Genomic DNA, 23,068 nt, shown 5'->3' with positions numbered 1-23,068 from the left:
AAATTCTTCTGTCCTAGTTAATCATCCAGTAGGCTTTGATTACATTTCCAATATCCTCGCCAACGTGGAAATTCTGTAAGAGTAATATATATGCCAATTATGTGATGGTCCGACCACATTCTGACCCCTAACGTGTTTATGTTAATTAACGGTCAATTACTATGAGACCGGCAGACTTTTGCATGACAATAACAGTCTGACAAAATGTCATGGCCGCCACAGCCCTAATTGAGCCTACATATTACAGTGGCATATTGCTGGTTGTGCGTGTTACCTGTAGCTCTTGGACCCAGGAGCAGTGCCAGTAAGACATGTTGCACCATTTCACAAAGAACTGCCTCTCTGGTCGGCCGGCCAATGGGACAGGGTCTGGGGCCTCGGCTGGGAGGTCCAGGGGGCGGGGCACAGGTGTAGGGGGCGGAGGTTCACCCCACTTCCAGGTCAGAACCTTCTGGACTTTACCCTTCATGCCCGGGCACTGAGGGAAATTCAGGAACAATCAGATATACATTCACAAAGAAATATCTTGTGTAAAAATTACCTTCTTTGTCAATCAAGGCAACACTACATATTGCATTTCTATCTGCAATCTTTCGTCATTATACATTTTAAAAAGCAATGCCAGCGTATATGAGGAGAGATCGGAAATGAGAGTGAAATGGCAGCTGTATAGCTGATTCAACTCAAATCAAGAATTCCATATGATGTAGGTGTAGCCACCCACACAGGTATAACAGAACATGTTCTCTTTAATAATAATTTACATCCAACATCCATACGTTGAGATTCAGTCTCTCTCTCTCACACAGGGTGGCAGGGCTCACCATGCAGCGTGGGCAGATCCATTCCCCGTTGGGTATCTCGGGGAGGGGGGGGTTGAGGCAGTGGATGTGGTAGGAGGAGGTACAGGTGTCACAGCACAGCAGCTCTCCTCCATCCTTACACACCCTGCAGAACTCTATGTGATGGTCATCCTCCTCCTCTACCCATCCCTCATCCCTCCCCACCTCCTCGTCCTCCCCCTCTCCCTCAGACAGCTCCTCTCTGGCCTCCCACTGGATCCCCTCTTTCTCCTGCAGGGAGGGAGGGAGGAACAACAAGAGAGTGGGAGGAGAGAGCAGGAGGGGGAGGGGGGGGACAAGAATGCGGGAGGGGGGTGGCAGAGGGGATAGTGAGAGTGCAGGAAGGGGAGTGAGGAGGGAGAGGGAGGGAAGAGGTGGGGGGGTGTTGAGAGAAAATGGGAAGAGAGGGGAGTGGAATGATGGAGGGTGAGCGAGAGTGGGGGAAAGGGGGCAGAACCAGAGAGGGGAGGAAGGGGGGGTGATGAAGGACAAAGGGAAGGAGAGTGAAAGATAGGAGGAGTGAAAGAGAGAAGGACCAGGATAGAAAAAGGTCAACATCAAAAATAGGATATCACACCAATCTTTAGTCATTAAAGAGAAAATACATACAGTGTATACAAGCAATATGGTGTAAACTCTACCTAGCCATGGGTTGGACTATGGGCCGGCTTCAGACTGGGTACATTGTGTACTTACACAGTGAGGGCAGCTCCACTTGCCCTCGGGGGCCTTCTCCATGTCGGGGTCCAGACAGACCATGTGGTAGGCCCTGGGACAGGTGTCACACAGGATGATCTCCCCTCCCTGCTGGCACACCTCACAGTAGTCCTGGTGGTCTGTCTCATAGCCGTCACCATCCTCCTCAACTGGGATGGGAAGAGGAGGAGTTAGGAGGGAGGAGTTAGGAGGGAAGAGGAGGAGTTATGAGGGAGAGTTAGTAGGGAAGAGGAGGAGTTAGGAGGGGGGGTTAGGAGGGAAGAGGAGGAGTTAGGAGGGGGGGTTAGGAGGGAAGAGGAGAAGTTAGGAGGGGGGGTTAGGAGGGAGGAGGAGTTAGGAGGGGGGTAGGAGGGAAGAGGAGTTGGGGGGGGTTAGGAGGGAAGAGGTTAGGAGGGAAGAGGAGGAGTTGGGGGGTTAGGAGGGAAGAGGAGTTAGTCGGGGGGGGGGGGGGGGGGGTAGGAGGGAGGAGTTAGGAGGGAGGGGGATGGTACATGATGATGGTCCTGTTAAAAACATCTAATATTATCAGAGGATTGGCTGACAGCCAGGTCCTTGGTTTCAGCCCAGAGCAACTACATCTGATTCCTCTAATCACATGATCATCAACAACACAATTAGTTGAATCAAGTGTGTTAGTGCTGGACTGGAACAAAAGCCTGCACCCCCAATAGCTCTCCTGATCTAAGGTATGTGACTGACCACTAGTCTACATGCTATAGCCCAAGCTATAGCATGTAGACACCTCCATTACATAGAATGAGAGGTCAAGAGATGACAGTTGCGTTCCCATGCCAACCTTTCTTCTTCTTCTTGGCGGTCTTGGCCTTCTTCTTGGAGCGGCTGCTGTGGCTGTTGGAGCCGTCCGACACTTCAAAGGTCCCGTCGTCAAAGTCACTCTCCACGTCGAGCTCATCCTCCTCACTCTGACAACACAGGGAGAGAGAGAAACAGAGATAAAGATACAATGATAGAATTGTGGGACAGAAGTATGGCAAGGGTTACTGCATATCAGCTGATTCTCAGACAAGTTAATGTTCTTACCGAGGATCTCTTCCTCTTGCTGTTGAAGCCTCCCAGTTTGATCTTGAGCGGAGCCACCTTCTTGGCTTTGGGCTTGGGGGCGGGCTTAGGGTTGGGCTTGGACCTCCTGCGAGCATTGGGGCCTGCAGAGGGAGATGGAGTTCAATTATTCCCTTATTCTACAATGAATCCCCAACAATAATATTATACATGCTCCCTCCATCAGCATTCCTTTAACTTGTTCCTCACCTTTGCCCTCTTTGGTCTTGGCCTTGCGGAGTGGGGGTGCGGGTACAGCTACAGGTACGGAAGCGGGTGCAGCTGGAGGGGAGTCTTTAGCGGCACTACCCCCCGCCCCTGTATCCCCTCCTGCCTCTGTCCCTGCCACCACCATGCTTTCCACGGCCGCAGCCACGTTGGCAGCTGCCAGGGCTGCGTTGGCGCTGGCACAGCCCTACAGAGGGTTAGACAACGCAGGATGGAAATCAGGACCGTTGCTATAAAGAACATGCAATCATAGTCAAAATACATTTGTAATGTATTGTAATAGCAATGTAATGTCATGTAATAACAATGTAATGTCATGTTATAGCAATGTAATGTAATGTTATGTAATAGCAATGCCTTGTATTGGGTTGTGTTACCTTCAGAGGGTTGTTGGTGCTGAACTCCCTCCACTTGGCCATCATCAGAGTCATCATCCTGGACACAGCGATCTTAGGGTTCTTGGCTGCGATGAGGGGTCTGGGGAAGTAAGGCCAAAGGAGAGGCAGAGGTTAAGTTTGGGGCACTCTACAGGGGGGCCGGCAGAAAGTGGATGTTTGCGGTTTTCAGGTGAACAGTATTTTCAACATAACTTCCATTTGCTCTGAAAAACAGATTTGGGGACTTCGTTCAAGCATCTTTTTACGCCTGCTATGTTAGTTTAAGTTCGGGGTAGAAGTAGGGGCAGTTTCAGACTGGTCGTAGCTAGCTCAGTCACACACAGGTATGAAGTAACTTTCTCCCCCGATCCACAAAAGCTGCGTTATCCAGGTGAAGTGGTACTGAAACCTGCTACAGTGGAAACAGAAGGAGAATAGCAAAAAGCAAGTAGAAAGCATGAGACGTAAGAGAGGTGTGTTAACCTGACAAACTGGCTGAAGGCCTTGTAGTTGGTGATGGTGGTGTAGTCCTTCTGAGTGAAGACATGGTCGATGTCTTTCATGCCCCAGTCCTCCAGCAGCTGAGTGGAGCTCTTGGGCTCCTAGAGAGGGGGCGGAGTTAGGATATCATTACATTCAGGGTCACTGAGCCAACAGGGTCATTAAGTGCATTGCCGGGGCTGCTTCAAATCCAAACAGAGAACAACTCCAACGACTCCCTCGTTCACCCCACCCGCACCACCCACATCCTCGTAGCCTTCATCCTCACCTGGCTATCTTCATCATCATCATCCTCATCATCCTCATCTTTCTCTAGTTCTGGTTCTTTGCGTTTACTCTTGGAGCTGGATGAGCCTCCTCCTCCTTTCTCCTTCTCTCCACTCGTCCCTCCTCCCTTCTTCTTGTCTTTGGAGGAGCTGGAGCGCTTCTTCTTCTTCCCCCTCGGGGCGTAATCACTTCCCTCGCTTTCTGACCTGGCCCTACCTCCTCCTCCTCCCTCTTCCTCCTCCCTTGCTACTTGCTCTACTGCTAAGAAGGGTTCTGGTGAGCTGACTGGCACCTCCTGAGAGGAAACAAAATAAGTCAACATAGATGCAAATATGAAGAAGAAAAACATCTCACAAATGCTAAAAAAGTATACTAAGGACAGGTCAAAAGGGTCAAAGGCTAGGGGCTATTCGTATTGTTATTATTATACTTCAAAATGCATTCTTCCCTCCCAACTTCCTTGGAACAATCCCTGATATCAGTGACTAGGATACTTCATGTAAGGAAGGATCATGCCCATCCTACCTCTCTGACAGGTCTTGGTCTCTTGCTGATCCTGCTCTCACGGCTCTTCTTGGCTTTCTTCTTCTTCTTTGACTTGGTGGGGACCTCGACGTCAGACACAGCCTCTTCTGGTTCCTCCTCATCTGCCGATGGAAAGGGTACAGGAATTGATTGAATATAATGCATAATTGATTGAGATAATTACGAGATAATTATATTAAGAAAAAAAAATATTCATAGATTACCGAGGGATTTGTATAAAATTCTAAAAATGTCAACTCCAGACAAGCTTTATTGACAGTGTTTTGGATACATTTTGATATAAAGAACGCACTGCACGCCAGCTGCCAGTTCAGTACCAGAGACATGACTGGTGTGACTGCCAGCAAATGGTCGTGGACGCAACTTCTAACAACAACACGCATGCATCGACAGTGCAAATATTTACGCACTCTCTATTGGTAGCTAGCTAGCGTGCTATCAAGTTTGCCAGATAGTGTAGAAGCAAAACATTCGGCTAGCTAGCGAACTGGGCTGCCTAATGTAAATTGTCACTACTAGCACCAGACTAGAGTAGCTAGCAAATCAGCTAACTAGCTAACGTAACGTTAACTAACGTTACCAACCTGCAAGCTTGTTCTGAAAAAAATAGATCGCTGACGCTGTCTTACCATGTGCAAGTCCGGTAGGTTCCAAGTCTTCCCTCTCGTCCTCGCTTCCCGACATATTTCAATAGTAATTAATTTAAATTAAAAAAGAGCTAATCCCTCCACCGAACCCTACCCGATCTTGTGAGGGAGGAGGGCAAATGACGTGTGGGTGGTGGAGAATGGAACGGGGGTGTCCTGGGGAGGGGAGGTCGCTGTAAAAAGAAAAAAAAAACATGTGCTTGAATTAGCAATCCTATTGGTATTTCTCGAATAATAAGAAGTATTTATTACATTGACAGGTCACGGTGTGACATGTTAACTATCTTATTACATCGAAAAACATTTGTTTTCAACTGGCATGCCTCTGTCCACACCGCACAGGAAGCTGTAGCAATGGACACCCGTCAATCATCGTCTATTGAGTAGAAAGGTACATTATAGTACTCTGGAATACTGCCCCACTCGCGATACAAACTCAATTTAGGCAAACTTACAGTTACAGTCAGGGTTCAAGTGAAACCCCTAAGACTTGTGAGAAACTTACTGTAGTCCCTGTTAGATATGGCTTTCCTTCGTGTAATAATTGTCTCTCAGCAATGGTATTAGTCTTTAATATAAATTAATGAGCAACAATATCCAGTAAAATATTTCGTTAATGACCCTGCAAAACACGTTGCACACTCTCCGTCCCCCTTCTCTCCCCCAGCCTCAGTGGCTAGCAGAGCTTAGCTAACATCCTCACAAACACAAAGGGGGCAGACATCCCAGAATAATCCCCCCTCCCTCGGCGTTCTGTAACACTCACACAACTCTGCATAGTTACCTCGCAACGGACAGACCATAATACTCAGCCTGCACGCACCTCCCCCCTCTACACACACACACACACACACACACACACATACACTTCTACTGCACACACACCCTTCCCCTTCAGTCCCAGCCCCTTAGCAACCCCGTTGTCATGGAGACACTCCTCCCGCCCGCTCTCTGACAGACCATAATACTCCAGCCACCAACATCCCATAATAAACACAACTCCTAAAAAGACAGGAGAAAAAATACCAGTCACATGGTCTCCAGGGAAACTCTAGGCCACTGGTGACAGACCATAATATTCACAGACTGTCCTCCTGGCATGTCTACCACTGCACCCAGAAGACCTATGGAAGCCCACACGTAGGCTAGGCTACCACTGTGCGTACTTACTTACAGACTGCACTCACAGTATAAGACTGCTTTATAACACTTGCATGGGAATAACTCTAGGCCAACTGTACTGAAGTGCATGGTACACATGGCTTAGTCTTAAATACACACATCAACACAACACAACAGGTTTGCCACACACATGTGATTGTTCAGGACCCACAGGGATACCAGAAACATGTACTGCTTGTGTCAATGATGGACTGCTGTGTCACATGTTAGACACCTGTCTCTGGACTCAACAGAACAATTTATGGGATGGCACAGTACAGTTGGGGTCTATTGTCCCCATAGCCCTCAGAGTATGCAGTGCTGTGGACAGGGTAGAGGAAACTAGAATGTGAAACAGGGTCAACATTGCATTGACCCCCACAGAGAATTCAACCATACAGAAGAGCATCTAAAGCAGTGGTTCCCAACCAGGGGTACTAGGACTCCTGAGGGTACCTGACCTATCCACAGGGGGTGCTCATCAGCCCAAGAGCTCGACTCAGCTGCTGGGGGACTCGGGCATAAAAGACAACGACCATGTCTTCACTCAGAAGACTCATCAGACCATAGGCCTACTGGAAAAATGCACATGAGGGGGTACTTCAGGGGTACTCCGGGCAGAGCAAAATTCAGCTGGTGGTACAGTAGCTGAAACAGGTTGGAAACCACAGATCTAAAGTATACACAGATGCATTCAGTCTTGAATTGGTCAACAGATGGTCAATAGATTGCATTGACCAGGGATGTTAATGTTTTGATGCCGTGTTTGCAAACACACTACCTGACCGCATCAGTATGTTTTTTTGTTTGTATTTTATTTAACCTTTATTTAACTAGGCAAGTCAGTTAAGAACAAATTCTTATTTACAATGACGGCCTACCCCAGCCAAACGCTAACCCGGACGACGCTGGGCCAATTGTGTGCAGCCCTATGGGACTCCCAATCACAACCGGTTGTAATACAGCCTGGAATCTAACCAGGTTCTGTAGTGACGCCTCTAGCACTGAGATGCAGTGCCCTAGTCCACTGAACCAGGGTCTGCTGTGATGCCTCTAGCACTGAGATGCAGTGCCCTAGTCCACTGAACCAGGGTCTGCTGTGATGCCTCTAGCACTGAGATGCAGTGCCCTAGTCCACTGAACCAGGGTCTGCTGTGATGCCTCTAGCACTGAGATGCAGTGCCCTAGTCCACTGAACCAGGGTCTGCTGTGATGCCTCTAGCACTGAGATGCAGTTCCCTAGACTACTGAACCAGGGTCTGTAGTGATGCCTCTAGCACTGAGATGCAGTGCCTTAGACCACTGCGCCACTCAGGAGCCCTGTAGACAGAAACATTTAAAACACCTTGTGACAACTGCAAATGTAAACAAAAAAAAGGGCTTTATCAATTAGATTTGATTGATTGATTGATTTATGCCCTAATATGTTAGGACTGAATCAGTGATAAGAATCAAGTCATCTGGGATATGTGTGATGGATGCATTGTGTTTACATGGATGGACTGTGGACTGTCATGCATCACTCTGAATGGGTTGGACTCTGTCCTTATGGGGTGTCATTTTCTAGATGACAGACAATAGAATGATATCATGTTGTAGTGTGTGTGTGTGTGTGAATTTCATACCTCCCTCTCTCACCATCTCCGTCAGGTCTCTGCAAGTAAATTCTTCCTGGCCCAGGGTTCCTGAAACCAAACAAGGGTCATTTTGTGACTTTGTTACTGTATCACTGATATTGATTTGTCAGTAGTACATTATCAGCATATCAACCAGGCTTTTGCACCACTGTAAAGTTTATATCCTGCTTTTTTTCAGAGGGAATAAGTAGACAAAGAAAATACAATTGTTGCTATTTACACTTGTATCTTTTTGTTCTACCTTTCATGTTTTATTCCCCTGATAATAACAGGTGAAAATGCTTAGTAAATCAGTTCCTAAAAGCTACTGAGCCAAACCAACAGAATAAACTCACTCTCACCTTCTTTCTCTCCTGTGCTCTGTCACTATGGAGATTGAGGAGGGGTGGGGGGGACCCTGTATCAACCAATCACAATTTGGATAGTGGGGGGTAAACCTTCCTCTGTCCTTCCCCCTCCATATTCCCCACCCCTTCTGAATCACAGCTGCACAACATCCCATAATACTATGTCTCTGTAACAGGAGCCTGCTGACCATAAAAGGGAACATGTAAATAGTCCAGTGTGCCTTCTTGTCTTTGTCTTCTTTCCTTGATCTGCATTGATGTGCAAGAAATGGACAGGTGAGAGAAACTCCTTAGTATGCACCTACAGTACATTGCTTTCACCTATCCTGTGTTTTCAGGTCAGTACAGAGATTAGGAGAGGAGACCTTTTTAAACTATTGAGATGCACCCATGTATAGTAGCCCTCTGAGCCAAACCCTGGAGATGAAGGTTGGGGAGGGATTGGGGGCAAAGGAGGCGGTCTGTCAGACAGGTAGACAGACAAGTGATGACAGCTGGGATAATGAAGGAATACACTGCTAGACGGGGGGAAAGGTTAGACACACCCACGGCACACACACATAGGCATCCAGACAAAAAGGGACAGGTAAGCATTCAGAGAGACAGACAGTCAGACAAGCAAACAGACAGGCAGACAGACAGACAGATCCTTAAAAACATAGAACAAACACCTGTCCAGTAGATATGTCTTCTGGTGCTGTACTTAATAGGGATCCTACTCCCTCTACAGGTCAAGTGCACTTACTGTGCCCTGGATGCAAGAGGCCCTACACCAGAATAATCTCTGCCTGGGTGGGGATTAATTAGCTTATGTTTCTACTGGGGTAATGGTCAATTGAAATTCAGATTGTTTTTATTGTTGAGCTGTAAAGTGTATGTCTTCCAGGTATGACTGTTATTGTTCAAATGGAGTTGCCACACCAACCCTGGAGGGAACCCAATGTCTCTCTACACCTGTCTGCCAGTGTGTCCAGCCCAGGTGTAGTGAGCCATTACTCTCTCTGCCTTTCTGACTGCACACCTCATAACATTTCCCTCGCCATGACCCCAAGCCCCAATGTCTGCGATTGGATGCTCTGTTACCCCCCCCCCCCCCCCCCCCCAAAACCATACAACCCACCTTCCATTTCATAACACCTGAATCCCATAGTATTCATAGCACCCTACACGCACACTCACACACATTCCACTCTTATCCCCCCATACCCGCACAACCCACACACTCTCCCCTAGCTTCCCCCTCTCAGGCCCCTGCCTGTCAACCTCTCTATCCCATAATACTCACAATCCCCTCCCTTCCTCTCACAGCCACCGCCACCCCACCCCACCCACACACCCACCGCCTAACAACGCATCTATCCCATAATATTCAGAGCCTCACACACTGCCCCCACCTCCACACATCTGCTGCTCACCCCCCCACCCCTCTAACACATCCATCCCATAATATTCACAGCTCCCTTCACCACCGCCCATACACAGAAACACGCTATGACTACAAGCACACTTTCATATGGTAGTACATTCAGCAGTACTAATTTACTATTCAGCCCGTCCTTACAATGGAAATGGGTAGCTTCAGAAGAAACCTCTTTCTCCGGTGGGTGTGCCTTTACAGTATATGGTAGCGTCTAAGTCAGATATGACTGCTTTGTTCATACTCAGGCTGAGAAAACAGCTAGCATTTCCCCTGGGAGAGAGAGAGAGAGACCACCAGAGAGAGAGAGAGAGACAAGGAGAAAGAGTTACCACCAGAGAGGGTCGAAAAAAGGAGGGATCACATTTCCATCCCATAATAACCTAAGAGAAGGCTTTGCGATAGAATTCATGGTTACCAAGGGCGACCATGGGAGAATGAGGTCAGCTGGCCATCCAGTAATAATCAGCACACTATGAGATAGCAGTACAGTAGAGATATCTGGATGGAGTGGCAGTGCAGCCCTACCTGTTAGACTAGCTACATCATCATAATGCTATAGGGCTGAATTTATATAGCATGTTTTCAATGCTCAAAGCACTGGAACTCAAGCCAATATCCACCACCAATGTGTACTCATGCCACATCAGTTGTATTTCTTTGTAGGATGAAAGTATCCAAGATATAGTTTTTTATACACAGAATTAATTCAAAGATATTGAATTTGGCCACAGTTGCCCCTTTGAGGTGCGCCGTGCATAACACCTCTAACTGCACCACCCACCTGGAAGTTAGGAAACCTCTAAGTTACACAAACTACTCAATAGGCACAGGTGTTGGGGTAGCTAGTTCACACCTGCAACGTGACTATAGACAATCCGAGCGTAAGTGAGGCCATCTATGATGATAAAAAGGGCTCCAACAGGAGGAAAGACAGATGAAAAAGAGGGGATGTTATTTACGAGAGAGGGGTGAAGGGACGGAGGGATGAGCACAACGGAGGCGCCGGACGTAACAGTGGCGAGCCCATCGCCATGGCATTGCTGGGGGATACGTCACTGAGAGAAATGGACGGACACAAAGGAGGAATACGACATGGAGTAGAGTTAAAAAAAGAGGGAGGAGGGAAACAGAGAGAGGGACTGTTCAAACGGAGAGAGAGAGAGAGAGAGGTATGGGGAGGTGGGAGGGGGGCAGTGGAGCCAACCCAGAACTAGGTTATTTATTTGTTGTTCGGAGAGGGCCTCGTGTCACTGGGTTCAGGTAGACTATGGTATGCCATGCCATCAGATAGTGATATCATTATAGGTCGTAGGGCAGGGGTCAGAAGGGCTACAAGGGCCTGATACACCTCTTTCAACGAGTTAACCAAGCATTGTTCAGCACTATTACATTAATTAGATCGGCGTATAAGTGATGGGCATAGGCTACCAATTCCATCCCTGGACAGCCAAAGTGTGCAGATTTTTGTTACTACTTAGCACTAAAACACCTAAATCAACTACTGGATCTAACACAAGTAGTAAATTAGTTCACTCAGATGTTCCAGCGCTGGGCCAGAATACACCCCAGCAGCAGGGGTATCCCTAAGTACGCACGCACGCACGCACGCACGCACACACACACACACACACACACACACACACAGAGTGCTGTACAGGACCATAAGGGAGAACCAACCCCTCTCCCTGAACTCTAATATCAGACTTTCCTTCTACTCTACATCCCTGAATGTTCCTTTCTGCTCCCTTTCCCTTTACCCCTTAACCTCAGTTTAACAACCCAGTAGTTTCTCTCTTCATCCCTCACTCCATCCCTCCCTCCCTCCCCTCCACTTTCGTGATTTATTTGCCTCAGTTCCAATATTTGTCGCCAGTGTGTTTTCTTCCCCTTGTCTAAATGTCACCCCTTCTTCGAAGACAATATAGAGAGGCAGAGAAAGAGCGAAAGAGGGCAAGTACGGGGGAGATAGAGGAGGGGAGGGGGGGAACTCGTAAAAAGAGCAACAAAGTTTGGGAAGATTAAACATTAGGTAAGACACTTTCTCACGTACATATATACACAAAAAAGCTTAGTGTTGCAATTCCTGGACGAGGGTGGGTATAGTCATCTCTATTTCAAATCAAATCAAATGTTATTAGTCACATGCGCCGAATACAACAGGTGTCACTCTATAACCTTACAGTGAAATGCTTACTTACAAGCCCTTAACCAATGAAGTTTTAAGAAAATAACCCCCAAAAAGTAAGAGATAAGAATAACAAATAATTAAAGAGCAGCAGTAAATAACAATAGCGGGGCTATATACAGGGGGTACCGGTACAGAGTCAATGTGGAGGCTATATACAGGGGGTACCGGTACAGAGTCAATGTGTCAATGTGCGGGGGCACCAGTGTCGAGGTAATTTAGGTAATTATGTACATGTAGGTAGAGCTATTAAAGTGGCTATGCATAGATTATAACAGAGAGTAGCAGCAAAGTGTGTGTGGGGGGGGGGGGGGCAATGCAAATAGTCTGGGTAGCCATTTGATTAGCTGTTTAGGAGTCTTATGGCTTGGGGGTAGAAGCTGTTTAGAAGCCTCTTGGACCTAGACATGGCGCTCTGGTACAGCTTGCAACGCAGTAGCCGAGAGAACAGTCAATGACTACAGTGGCTGGAGTCGTTGACAATTTTTAGGGCCTTCCTCTGACACCGCCTGGAATAGATGTCCTGGATGGCAGGAACCTTGGCCCCGGTGATGTACTGGGTGGTACGCATTACCCTCTGTAGTGCCTTGCAGTCGGAGGCTGAGCAGTTGCCATACCAGGCAGTGATGCAACCAGTCAGGATGCTCTCAATGGTGCAGCTGTAAAATCTTTTTAGTCTCCTGAGGGGAAATAGGTTTTGTCGAGCCCTCTCAAATCAAATCAAATCAAATGTTATTTGTCACATAAACATGGTTAGCAGATGTTAATGCGAGTGTAGCGAAATGCTTGTGCTTCTAGTTCCGACAATGCAGTAATATTCAACGAGTAATCTAACCTAACAATTTCACAACAATTACCTTATACACACAAGTGTAAAGGAATGAATAAGAATATGTACATACAAAAATATATGAATGAGTGATGGTATAGAACGGCATAGGCAAGATGCAGTGGATGGTATAGAGTACAGTATAGACATATGAGATGAGTAATGTAGGGTATGTAAACATTATATGAAGTGGCATTGTTTAAAGTGGCTAGTGATACATTTATTACATACATTGTTCCATTATTAAAGTGGCTGGAGTTGAGTCAGTATGTTGGCAGCAGCCACTCAATGTTAGTGATGGCTGTTTAACAGTCTGATGGCCTTGAGATAGAAGCTGTTTTTCAGTCTCTCGGTCCCTGCTTTGATGCACCTGTACTGACCTCGCCTTCTGGATGATAGCGGGGTGAACAGGCAGTGGCTCGGGTGGTTGTTGTCCTTGATTATCTTTTTGGCCTTCCTCTGACATTGGGTGGTGTAGGTGTCCTGGAGGGCAGGTAGTTTGCCCCCGGTGATGCGTTGTGCAGACCTCACTACCCTCTGGAGAGCCTTACGGTTATGGGCGGAGCAGTTGCCGTACCAGGCAGTGATACAGCCCAACAGGATGCTCTTGATTGTACATCTGTAAAAGTTTGTAAGTGTTTTTGGTGACAAGCCAAATTTCTTCAGCCTGCTGAGGTTGAAGAGGCGCTGCTGCGCCTTCTTCACCACGCTGTCTGTGTGGTTGGACCATTTCAGTTTGTCCGTGATGTGTACGCCGAGGGACTTAAAGCTTTCTACCCTCTTCACTACTGTCCCGTTGATGTGGATAGGGGGGTGCTCCCTCTGCTGTTTCCTGAAGTCCACGATCATCTCCTTTGTTTTGTTGACGTTGAGTGTGAGGTTATTTTCCTGACACCACACTCCGAGGGCCCTCACCTCCTCCCTGTAGGCCGTCTCGTCGTTGTTTGTAATCAAGCCTACCACTGTAGTGTCATTTGCAAACTTGATGATGGAGTTGGAGGCGTGCATGGCCACGCAGTCGTGGGTGAACAGGGAGTACAGGAGAGGGCTGAGAACGTGGGGCCCCAGTGTTGAGGATCAGCGGTGTTGTTGTTACCTACCCTCACCACCTGGGGGCGGCCCGTCAGGAAGTCCAGGACCCAGTTGCACAGGGCGGGGTCGAGACCCAGGGTCAAGTTTGGAGGGTACTATGGTGTTAAATGCTGAGCTGTAGTCGATGAACAGCATTCTTACGTAGGTATTCCTCTTGTCCAGATGGGTTAGGGCAGTGTGCAGTGTGATTGCGATTGCGTCGTCTGTGGACCTATTGGGGCGGTAAGCAAATTGGTGTGGGTCTAGTGTGTCAGGTAGGGTGGAGGTGATATGGTCCTTGACTAGTCTCTCAAAGCACGTCATGATGACGGAAGTGAGTGCTACGGGGCAGTAGTCATTTAGCTCAGTTACCTTAGCTTTCTTGGGAACAGGAACAATGGTGGCCCTCTTGAAGCATGTGGGGACAGCAGACTGGGATAAGGATTGATTAAATATGTCCGTAAACACACCAGCCAGCTGGTCTGCGCATGCTCTGAGGACACGGCTGGGGATGCGGTCTGGGCCTGCAGCCTTGAGAGGGTTGACACGTTTAAATGTTTTGCTCACGTCAGCTGCAGTGAAGGAGAGCCCGCAGGTTTTGGTAGCGGGCCGTGTCAGTGGTACTGTATTGTCCTCAAAGCGAGCAAAGAAGTTGTTTAGTCTGTCTGGGAGCAAGACATCCTGGTCCGCGACGGGGCTGGTTTTCCTTTTATAGTCCGTGATTGACTGTAGACCCTGCCACATACCTCTCGTGTCTGACCCGTTGAATTGCGACTCTACTTTATCTCTATACTGACGCTTAGCTTGTTTGATTGCCTTGCGGAGGGAATAGCTACACTGTTTGTATTCGGTCATGTTTCCGGTCACCTTGCCCTGATTAAAAGCAGTGATTCGCGCTTTCAGTTTTGCGCGAATGCTGCCATCAATCCACGGTTTCTGGTTTGGGAATGTTTTAATAGACGCTCTGGGTACGACATCGCCGATGCACTTGCTAATAAACCCGCTCACCGAATCAGCGTATTCATCAATGTTGTTGTTCGCCGCAATGCGGAATATATCCCAGTCCACGTGATCAAAGCAATCTTGAAGCGTGGAATCCGATTGGTCGGACCAGCATTGAACAGACCGGAGCGCGGGAGCTTCCTGTTTTAGTTTCTGTCTATAGGCTGGAAGCAACAAAACGGAGTCGTGGTCAGCTTTTCCGAAAGGAGGGTGGGGGAGGGCCTTATATGCGTCGCAGAAGTTAGAATAACAATGATCTAGGGTTTTGCCAGCCCTGGTAGCGCAATCGATATGCTGATAGAATTTAGGCAGGTTTGTTTTCAGATTAGCCTTGTAAAAAACCCCAGCTACAATAAATGCAGCCTCCGGATATGTGTTTTCCAGTTTACATAGAGTCAAATGAAGTTCGTTCAGGGCCATCGATATGTCTGCTTGGGGGGGATATATGCGGCTGTGATTATAATCGAAGAGAATTCTCTAGGTAGATAATGCGGTCGGCATTTGATTGTGAGGAATTCTAAGTCAGGTGAACAGAAGGACTTGAGTTCCTGTATGTTGTTATGATCACATCATGTCTCGTTAATCATAAGGCATACACCCCCGCCCTTCTTCTTACCAGAAAGATGCTTGTTTCTGTCGGCGCGATGCGTGAAGAAACCAGCTGGCTGTACCGACTCCGATAGCGTGTCTCGAGTGAGCCATGTTTACGTGAAACAAAGAACGTTACAGTCTCTGATGTCTCTCTGGAAGGCTACCCTTGCACGGATTTTGTCTACCTTGTTGTCAAGAGACTGGACATTGGCGAGTAGTTTGCTCGGGAGCGGAACGCGATGTGCCCGTCTACGGAGCCTGTCCAGAAGACCGCTCCGTCTGCCCCTTCTACGGCGTCATTGTTTTGGGTCGCCGGCTGGGATCTGATCCATTGTCCAGGGAGGTGGGCAAAACAGAGGATCCGCTTCGGGAAAGTCGTATTCCTGGTCGTAATGTTGGTGAGTTGATGTTGCTCTTATATCCAATAGTTCCTCCCAACTGTATGTAATAAAACCTAAGATTACCTGGGGTAACAATGTAAGAAATAACACATAAAAAAACTAAATACTGCATAGTTTCCTAGGAACGCGAAGCGAGGCGGCCATCTCTGTCGGCGCCCTGAAGGCTCCTCAACAGCTTCTACCCTCACCCTCTTCGCGACTGTCTTTGTTTGCTTGGACCATGTTACTTTGTTGGTGATGTGGACGCCAAGGAACTTGAAGCTCTCAACCTGCTCCACTACAGCCCCGTCGATGAGAATGGGGGCATGCTCGGTCCTCCTTTTCATGAGGTCCACAATCATCTCCTTTGTCTTGATCACGTTGAGGGAGAAGTTGTTGTCCTTGCACCACACGGTCAGGTCTCTGACCTCCTCCATATAGGCTGTCTCATCGTTGTCGGTGATCAGGCCTACCACTGTTGAGTCATCAGCAAACTTAATGAAGATGTTGGAGTCGTGCCTGGCCGTGCATTCATGAGTGAACAGGGAGTACAGGAGGGGACTGAACACGCACCCCTGAGGAGCCCCCATGTTGAGGATCATCGTGGCGGATGTGTTAATTCCTACAATTACCACCAGGGGGCGGCCCGTCAGGAAGTCCAGTTGCAGAGGGAGATGTTTAGTCCCAGGGTCCTTCATCTTCTGCTGGGTATTTCATACAGGCCACTGTAACTACTGCACGCTTCAGTCAAACACACAATGTGGCATCAGTGAGAACCTGTAGCTAGGGCCACTGAATGAACAGGGACATATTCTGACAGGTGCTTTTAAAGTTCTTGGAAACTGGTGGGCACGCACGCACGCACGCACACACACACACACACACACACACACACACACACACACACACATAGTCAGGGTCACATATTATGTCTTGTGCTTAACATGCACAATGGAGCAGGTCAATGTTAATGTACTGTAGTGTAACCATTACACAGTGTCCCCTCCCTCTGACTGCCACCCTGCATCTCTTCTCTCTCTCTCTCTCTCTCTCTCTCTCTCTCTCTCTCTCTCTCTCTCTCTCTCTCTCTCTCTCTCTCCCGCCCTGCCTGCCTGCCTGCCTGCCTCGCTCTCTCCCTCCTTTATAACCCATCACTCCCATCTCACCATTCTCACTCTTTATTTCGGTCTTTTACGGGACTGGACACACATTCGTTTTCTTAACGAGGGGAAGCAACCAAGGGACAAACAGCAGAGAGGAAAAATGCTTTTTTTAACATATTTACCTACCAACATTTTAGTTTTTTGGGGGGATGTTGAGTTTCCCTCACTTTTGTCCTTTGTGTTATATTAGTCTCCTTCTCTCTCAATTTTTTTTTCTAGAGAGATAGATAGAGAGAGCTAGAGAGAGAGATAGATAGATAGAGAGAGAGACGGGAAACAGACAAACAAAAAGTGTCATAATTTTGATCACTGTCTGCCAAATCATTCTAAAAAGTAATTTTATTTGGTCAAGAACTATACTATTTGGATATGACCATTTTTATTTTCTAATTTCGTTTTTTTAGACGTGTACCTGGATAACTTTACATGACAAGACCTTCCTATAGGCATGTTTCTGCTATCACACAGGTGGAAATTGTTCATCTATAAGATTGATACCGTTCACTAAGAAATTTGATTTCATTTTCAATCTGTTCAGACACATTTCCAAACAGATAAACTACTGGACAATGCTGGAAATGAACTGGTAAGAACCCACCTTTATTACTAAGCTGTACTCATCCAGAGAACGGGTTATGTATTATACATAGCATTTTTCATAGTAAATGAAATAGCACCCTGATCTACAGTCTTGATCACAGACCTGATGGTTGTGAATAAGCTGTAAGAGGGAGAGATGAGCTTCTCCGACAGAACACATTACTTAACTAAACAGGTCGACCTTCTCCTATCTGCAGATATGAGGGGATCATCCCCAAGCTCGGAACCAGAAACATAGAACTAACTGACACACTGACGGACAACGAGGCATAACCGTGGAAACGGGCAGACTGCCGCCCAAGGACACTCACTGACCCACGGAGACGGACAGACAGACAGTCTGATGCCAACTGTCTCCGCTGTCAATCTCACGGCACAACTCCTCCTGCTGTTGCTATGGGCAACCCACCCGACCATGGCAACCAACTGGCTGTAAGTCTGGCGTTCCGGGAGGGAGAGAAAGAGAGAGTTTGTTTGTCATGCTATAACTTTTAAAAGATGGTGACGTGCCTCTAAATCTCTTTCTGTCGCTCCCCTTTCTCTCTTTGTCTCTCCCTTGCTGACCTTTTCTCTCTTGTCCTCTCTCTCTCCCTCCCTTCACTGTGTCTTCTCTGTCCCTTTGGTCTGCTGGTCTTTCTCTTGTCCTCTCTCTCTCTCCCTCCCTCCCTTCACTGTGTCTTCTCTGTCCCTTTTGTCTGCCGGTCTTTCTCTTGTCCTCTCTCTCTCTCCCTCCCTTCACTGTGTCTTCTCTGTCCCTTTGGTCTGCTGGTCTTTCTCTTGTCCTCTCTCTCTCTCCCTCCCTTCACTGTGTCTTCTCTGTCCCTTTTGTCTGCCGGTCTTTCTCTTGTCCTCTCTCTCTCTCCCTCCCTTCACTGTGTCTTCTCTGTCCCTTTTGTCTGCCGGTCTTTCTCTTGTCCTCTCTCTCTCTCCCTCCCTTCACTGTGTCTTCTCTGTCCCTTTTGTCTGCCGGTCTTTCTCTTGTCCTCTCTCTCTCTCACTCCCTTCACTGTGTCTTCTCTGTCCCTTTTGTCTGCCGGTCTTTCTCTTGTCCTCTCTCTCTCTCCCTCCCTTCACTGTGTCTTCTCTGTCCCTTTTGTCTGCCGGTCTTTCTCTTGTCCTCTCTCTCCCTTCCTCCCTTCACTGTGTCTTCTCTGTCCCTTTTGTCTGCCGGTCTTTCTCTTGTCCTCTCTCTCTCTCCCTCCCTTCACTGTGTCTTCTCTGTCCCTTTGGTCTGCCGGTCTTTCTCTTGTCCTCTCTCTGAAACCCTGTCCCCTGTGTTCACTCCTCTTTCACCCATCATTGGCTCTTTCGCCCTTTCTATTCCAATCCCTCTATCCTTAATCTCACCCCTTCTCGCCATTTACCCCCTCGCTCTCCCTCAATCCCCATCTCCCCCACTTTCTCTTCCTCTATCTCCCCCTCTGCCCCTCCCCTCTCTCTCCTGCATCTTCCCCTCTCCCTCTCTTTATCTCTCTCAGCTCCCTGGCGAGGATGCCGCGCTCGCGGCCCGTGTCGGGTGCTGCCCCCTGTGGGCGGCTGAGGGGACTGTCTGTGGGGCAGGTGGGGGTGTGCAGGGCGCGGGGAGAGGTCATGGAGTCTGTGCGCAAGGCAGCCGAGATGGTCATAGAGGAGGTATGAGCCTGGGACAGAACTGTCATCGGTTGTGTTACAAAAGTAGTGAAGTCCATGGTGAAGAGTTTATTTAAGATCAGCCATTTGAATTTATTATTATTATTATGGATCATCTTCTTCTTCATCTTTAACCAGCATCATTAACATCCCCTCATCTGTACTCAGTAAAGTATTGCATCAGCTTGACCAAAGCACTCTCCTCAGCACCTATGTAAAATGTCTATCTGCCTGTCTATATGAACCCTGAACCCTTGGTCCCATTGGCTTGGCTGTTGGTCTGATCAGTGCCAGCACCAGTTTCGTAATCGCCGTTGGAACTGCTCCACCACCCCGCGTGGAGTCAACGTGTTCGGTAGAGTCATGAGCCAAGGTGAGGACAGCAGGGCCTCTCTAGTTACCACTGGAAATCTGGGGTTGAACCACAGTCATTAACATGCTGGTAACAGAGAAGCCGTTGATTCCACATGGCTGAAATCAGAAGGACTAAGGACATGTGATGACATGGTAAATTAGTCAATTGCTGTCTTGAACTCTTCTAAAAACCAGGCACGCGTGAGGCGGCCTTTGTGCACGCCCTGTCCTCGGCGGCGGTGGCGGTTGCAGTGACGCGAGGCTGCAGCCGGGGGGAGCTAGAGCGGTGTGGCTGCGACAGGAAGGTCAGAGGGGTCAGTCCCGAGGGTGAGTCTGGGGTGTGGGCCTCTGATCCTCTGTCTACGCTTGTGTCTAGACATCGGTCTATATGTCTGTCTCTCTTGCTGTTTGTCAGTTAAACTTTGTCTCTATTGTCTTGAAATACATAGCTGGAAAATGTGCAGATGCTATCAACATCTTTCTTTCTGTCCTGCAGGTTTCCAGTGGTCTGGGTGCAGTGATAACCTTTCATATGGTGTGGCCTTCTCCCAGACCTTCGTGGATGAGACAGAGCGTGCCAAGGGGATGTCGGCAGGGCGACCCCTCATGAATGTCCATAACCACGAGGCTGGACGGAAGGTTGGTGGCGGTGGGGCACTCTGATGACATCATCAATCTTCACTTCTATCATCTTTTTTTTGTCATTTCCTTCGACTTCCTGATCGTTCTTTTACATTCCCCCATCCCCAGGCTATCCTCCATAACATGCAGGTGGAGTGTAAGTGTCATGGTGTCTCGGGATCCTGTGAGCTGAGGACCTGCTGGAAAGTCATGCCCCCATTTCGGCGCGTCGGTGCGGTGCTGAAGGAACGCTTTGATGGAGCCACAGAGGTACAGCCATATATTTGGGATATCATCTTCATTATTCATTTATTAGGTGACAAACCATTGGAAATTAGTGTTTTTTACTGCTTCTAGTCTTTTCAAAATCTCTAACATTCAACAAATACCCCCACTCACCCAGGTGCGTCTGTCTCGTATCGGCTCCAGGACAGCCCTGCTGCCCCGGGACCCCCAGGTCAAACCTCCCGCTGCCAGGGACCTGGTGTACCTCGCTGTCTCTCCAGACTTCTGCCGTCTCGACCCCGACAATGGGATCCCCGGGACGGTCGGCCGACGCTGTAACGGTGAGATTCTGTCACATCAGCAGCACTGGGATAAAGCATTTACGTTTTATTAGGTGATCAGGCTGTTTTGTGTGTTCACATCCTTATTTCCTTTCCTCTACCTCGTCTACATCCTCCCCTCCCAGGCACCTCCCGGCTGGCCCCAGATGGCTGTGAGCTGGTGTGTTGTGGGCCAGGGTACCGGGCAGGCCGGGCTGAGATGGTGCAGCGCTGCTCCTGTAAGTTCTCCTGGTGCTGCTCAGTCCGCTGCCAGCAGTGTAAGAACACAGTGATGATCCACACCTGCCGAGAGTGAACCCAGTCTACGCAGAACCCAGAGCACTGAGAAGACACGCAAGAACCTTACACCTGTCCAGACACTCTAGAACACAGCCCAGACACTCCAGAACACTACCCAGACACAATACTGTCCAGACACTCTAGAACACAACACTACCCAGACACTCTAGAACACAGCCCAGACACAACACTGTCCAGACACTCTAGAACACAACAGTACCCAGACACTCTAGAACACAACACTACCCAGACACTCTAGAACACAGCCCAGACACAACACTGTCCAGACACTCTAGAACACAACAGTACCCAGACACTCTAGAACACAACACTACCCAGACACTCTAGAACACAGCCCAGACACAACACTGTCCAGACACTCTAGAACACAACAGTACCCAGACACTCTAGAACACAACACTACCCAGACACTCTAGAACACAGCCCAGACACAACACTGTCCAGACACTCTAGAACACAACAGTACCCAGACACTCTAGAACACAACACTACCCAGACATTCTGGAACACTACAATGACCAGACCAGTGGAGGCTGCTGAGGGGAGGACGGCTCATAATAATGGCTGGAATGGCATGTTTTTTGATGTATTTTATACTAGTCCACTAATTCCGCTCCAGCATTTACCATGAGCCTGTCCTCCCCAATTAAGGTGCCACCAACCTCCTGTGGACCAGACACTCTAGAACCAGGGTTCCCAACCTAGGAGGCGCCAATGTTTCTTTTTTTGGGGGGGGGGGGGGACCTTCCTTGACATGAGGGGTAATTAAAATATTTTTGTTTATACCTAAAACAACGCATAAATCTGTGATGCTTTAGGCTAGAAACAAGAGGTAAAATTCCCGACTCTGGGAATATCAATGGTTTGTCTCTATGACATTCAGAATCTCAGCTATGACCTAAAGTCAAGGAGTCAAAGAAATTGGACTTTGCTTGGGAAGTAATCTTATACAATGTGTGACTCTGTCGCTATCAATTGATCTATTCACTTTCTGTAAATGAGAATAGCTAGAATTAAATTGAGTTTCATATACATTTTAATAAAACATATTTGGTAGCGGAATAACATTTTGGGAAATCGGGTCAAGACTTTATTTTCCTTATCCATTATTATTATAATCATTAAATAGCCTACCTAAAATCCTAGGTCCCTGAAATTAAACAAAGTTACATTTTTCAAATGTGAAAAGTGGGGCCCTGGGGGAAAGGTTGGGAACCCCTGATGTAGAGCCCTGTACAGACATTGTAGAACAACACTTTGATGACATGTTCTACAAAACTGACCTGATATACACTTTAAGACTCTGGCAAGAACCGTGTGGATAGTATAAGCCAGTGCAATATGAGAGTGAGGACCTACGCATGACAGAAACCTCTGCAAGGGAAGGCAGAAAGGGTGGAATGACCTCTCCCATTACCTCTAATGCCAGAAAGTAGAGAGATATACTAACAAGCATGGAGAAAGGAAACTCACTGCATAGAGCAATATTAACACTCCCATGGAACATATTACACTCATGATGTACTCTTTCAACCTAAAAGGAACTATAATGCAGCATTGCAAGTCAGCGTCCTACACTGTGTAGGTGATTGTCTAGATCACAACGGCACACAGCGAGCACACACACAATTAACTTAAACTGACAAAGCATTTAAAGCCGAAATTAACCACTAACAGGGAAATTACAGCCCTTTTCTTAAATCGGTTTGATTTCAGTGTAGTAGGTAGTTGCAGTCTTTATACATTTACTGTATTTATAAGTCTCTTGCCACTATTATTTTATTTATTTGTACATCAATCATCCTGTGGCCCCTCCTCCTACCACTCAGATTCCACCAGTAAGAATACCTGTCCTCTCTGCCTAATCCATCTGCATCCATGTTGCTTTAGTCCAACGCTGCTCTGAAACAATTGTGATGCATGTTGCTACAGTGTTCTGCAGTCGACTTGATCAAATAAACTTGCTTTGACTACAGTTTCTTCTATGATGTGTGCTGTATACCATCACGTGAAACATATATTGAAAAA

General features: G+C 47.8%; 2 protein-coding genes across 5 annotated transcripts in view; one reads left to right on the top strand and one right to left on the bottom strand.

The window, feature by feature from the left end:
* The window catches only part of LOC106605718 (ATP-dependent chromatin remodeler CHD4), a 53,110-nt gene extending 47,123 nt beyond the window's left edge, over positions 1-5,987 (bottom strand). For 3 of the 4 annotated variants that reach the window (XM_045718741.2, XM_045718743.2, XM_045718744.2), the window contains exons 1-12: positions 5,690-5,956; positions 5,167-5,357; positions 4,517-4,638; positions 3,993-4,286; positions 3,707-3,825; positions 3,224-3,323; positions 2,829-3,033; positions 2,601-2,722; positions 2,356-2,482; positions 1,539-1,708; positions 825-1,073; positions 275-478 (exon numbers count right to left, since the gene is read on the bottom strand). In XM_045718741.2, the coding sequence (XP_045574697.1) occupies positions 275-478; positions 825-1,073; positions 1,539-1,708; positions 2,356-2,482; positions 2,601-2,722; positions 2,829-3,033; positions 3,224-3,323; positions 3,707-3,825; positions 3,993-4,286; positions 4,517-4,638; positions 5,167-5,221 (1,767 nt within the window). In that variant the 5' untranslated portion in view covers positions 5,222-5,357; positions 5,690-5,956. The other variant, XM_045718742.2, reaches the window with a different exon arrangement.
* Positions 5,988-16,963: 10,976 nt separating this feature from the next.
* LOC106605854 (protein Wnt-4) lies at positions 16,964-23,015 on the top strand. The gene is made up of 9 exons (XM_082975514.1): positions 16,964-17,556; positions 17,768-18,002; positions 19,049-19,202; positions 19,488-19,572; positions 19,749-19,880; positions 20,050-20,192; positions 20,304-20,444; positions 20,578-20,740; positions 20,866-23,015. Exons 2-9 carry the CDS (start codon positions 17,914-17,916, stop codon positions 21,033-21,035), a joined length of 1,077 nt encoding a protein of 358 aa, XP_082831640.1. The 5' UTR covers positions 16,964-17,556; positions 17,768-17,913; the 3' UTR covers positions 21,036-23,015.
* Positions 23,016-23,068: the final 53 nt, after the last annotated feature.

Source organism: Salmo salar, chromosome 05, assembly GCF_965601325.2.
Source record: "Salmo salar chromosome 05, fSalSal1, whole genome shotgun sequence".
NCBI lineage: Eukaryota > Metazoa > Chordata > Actinopteri > Salmoniformes > Salmonidae > Salmo > Salmo salar.
This window is presented reverse-complemented; position numbering and strand designations above follow the sequence as displayed.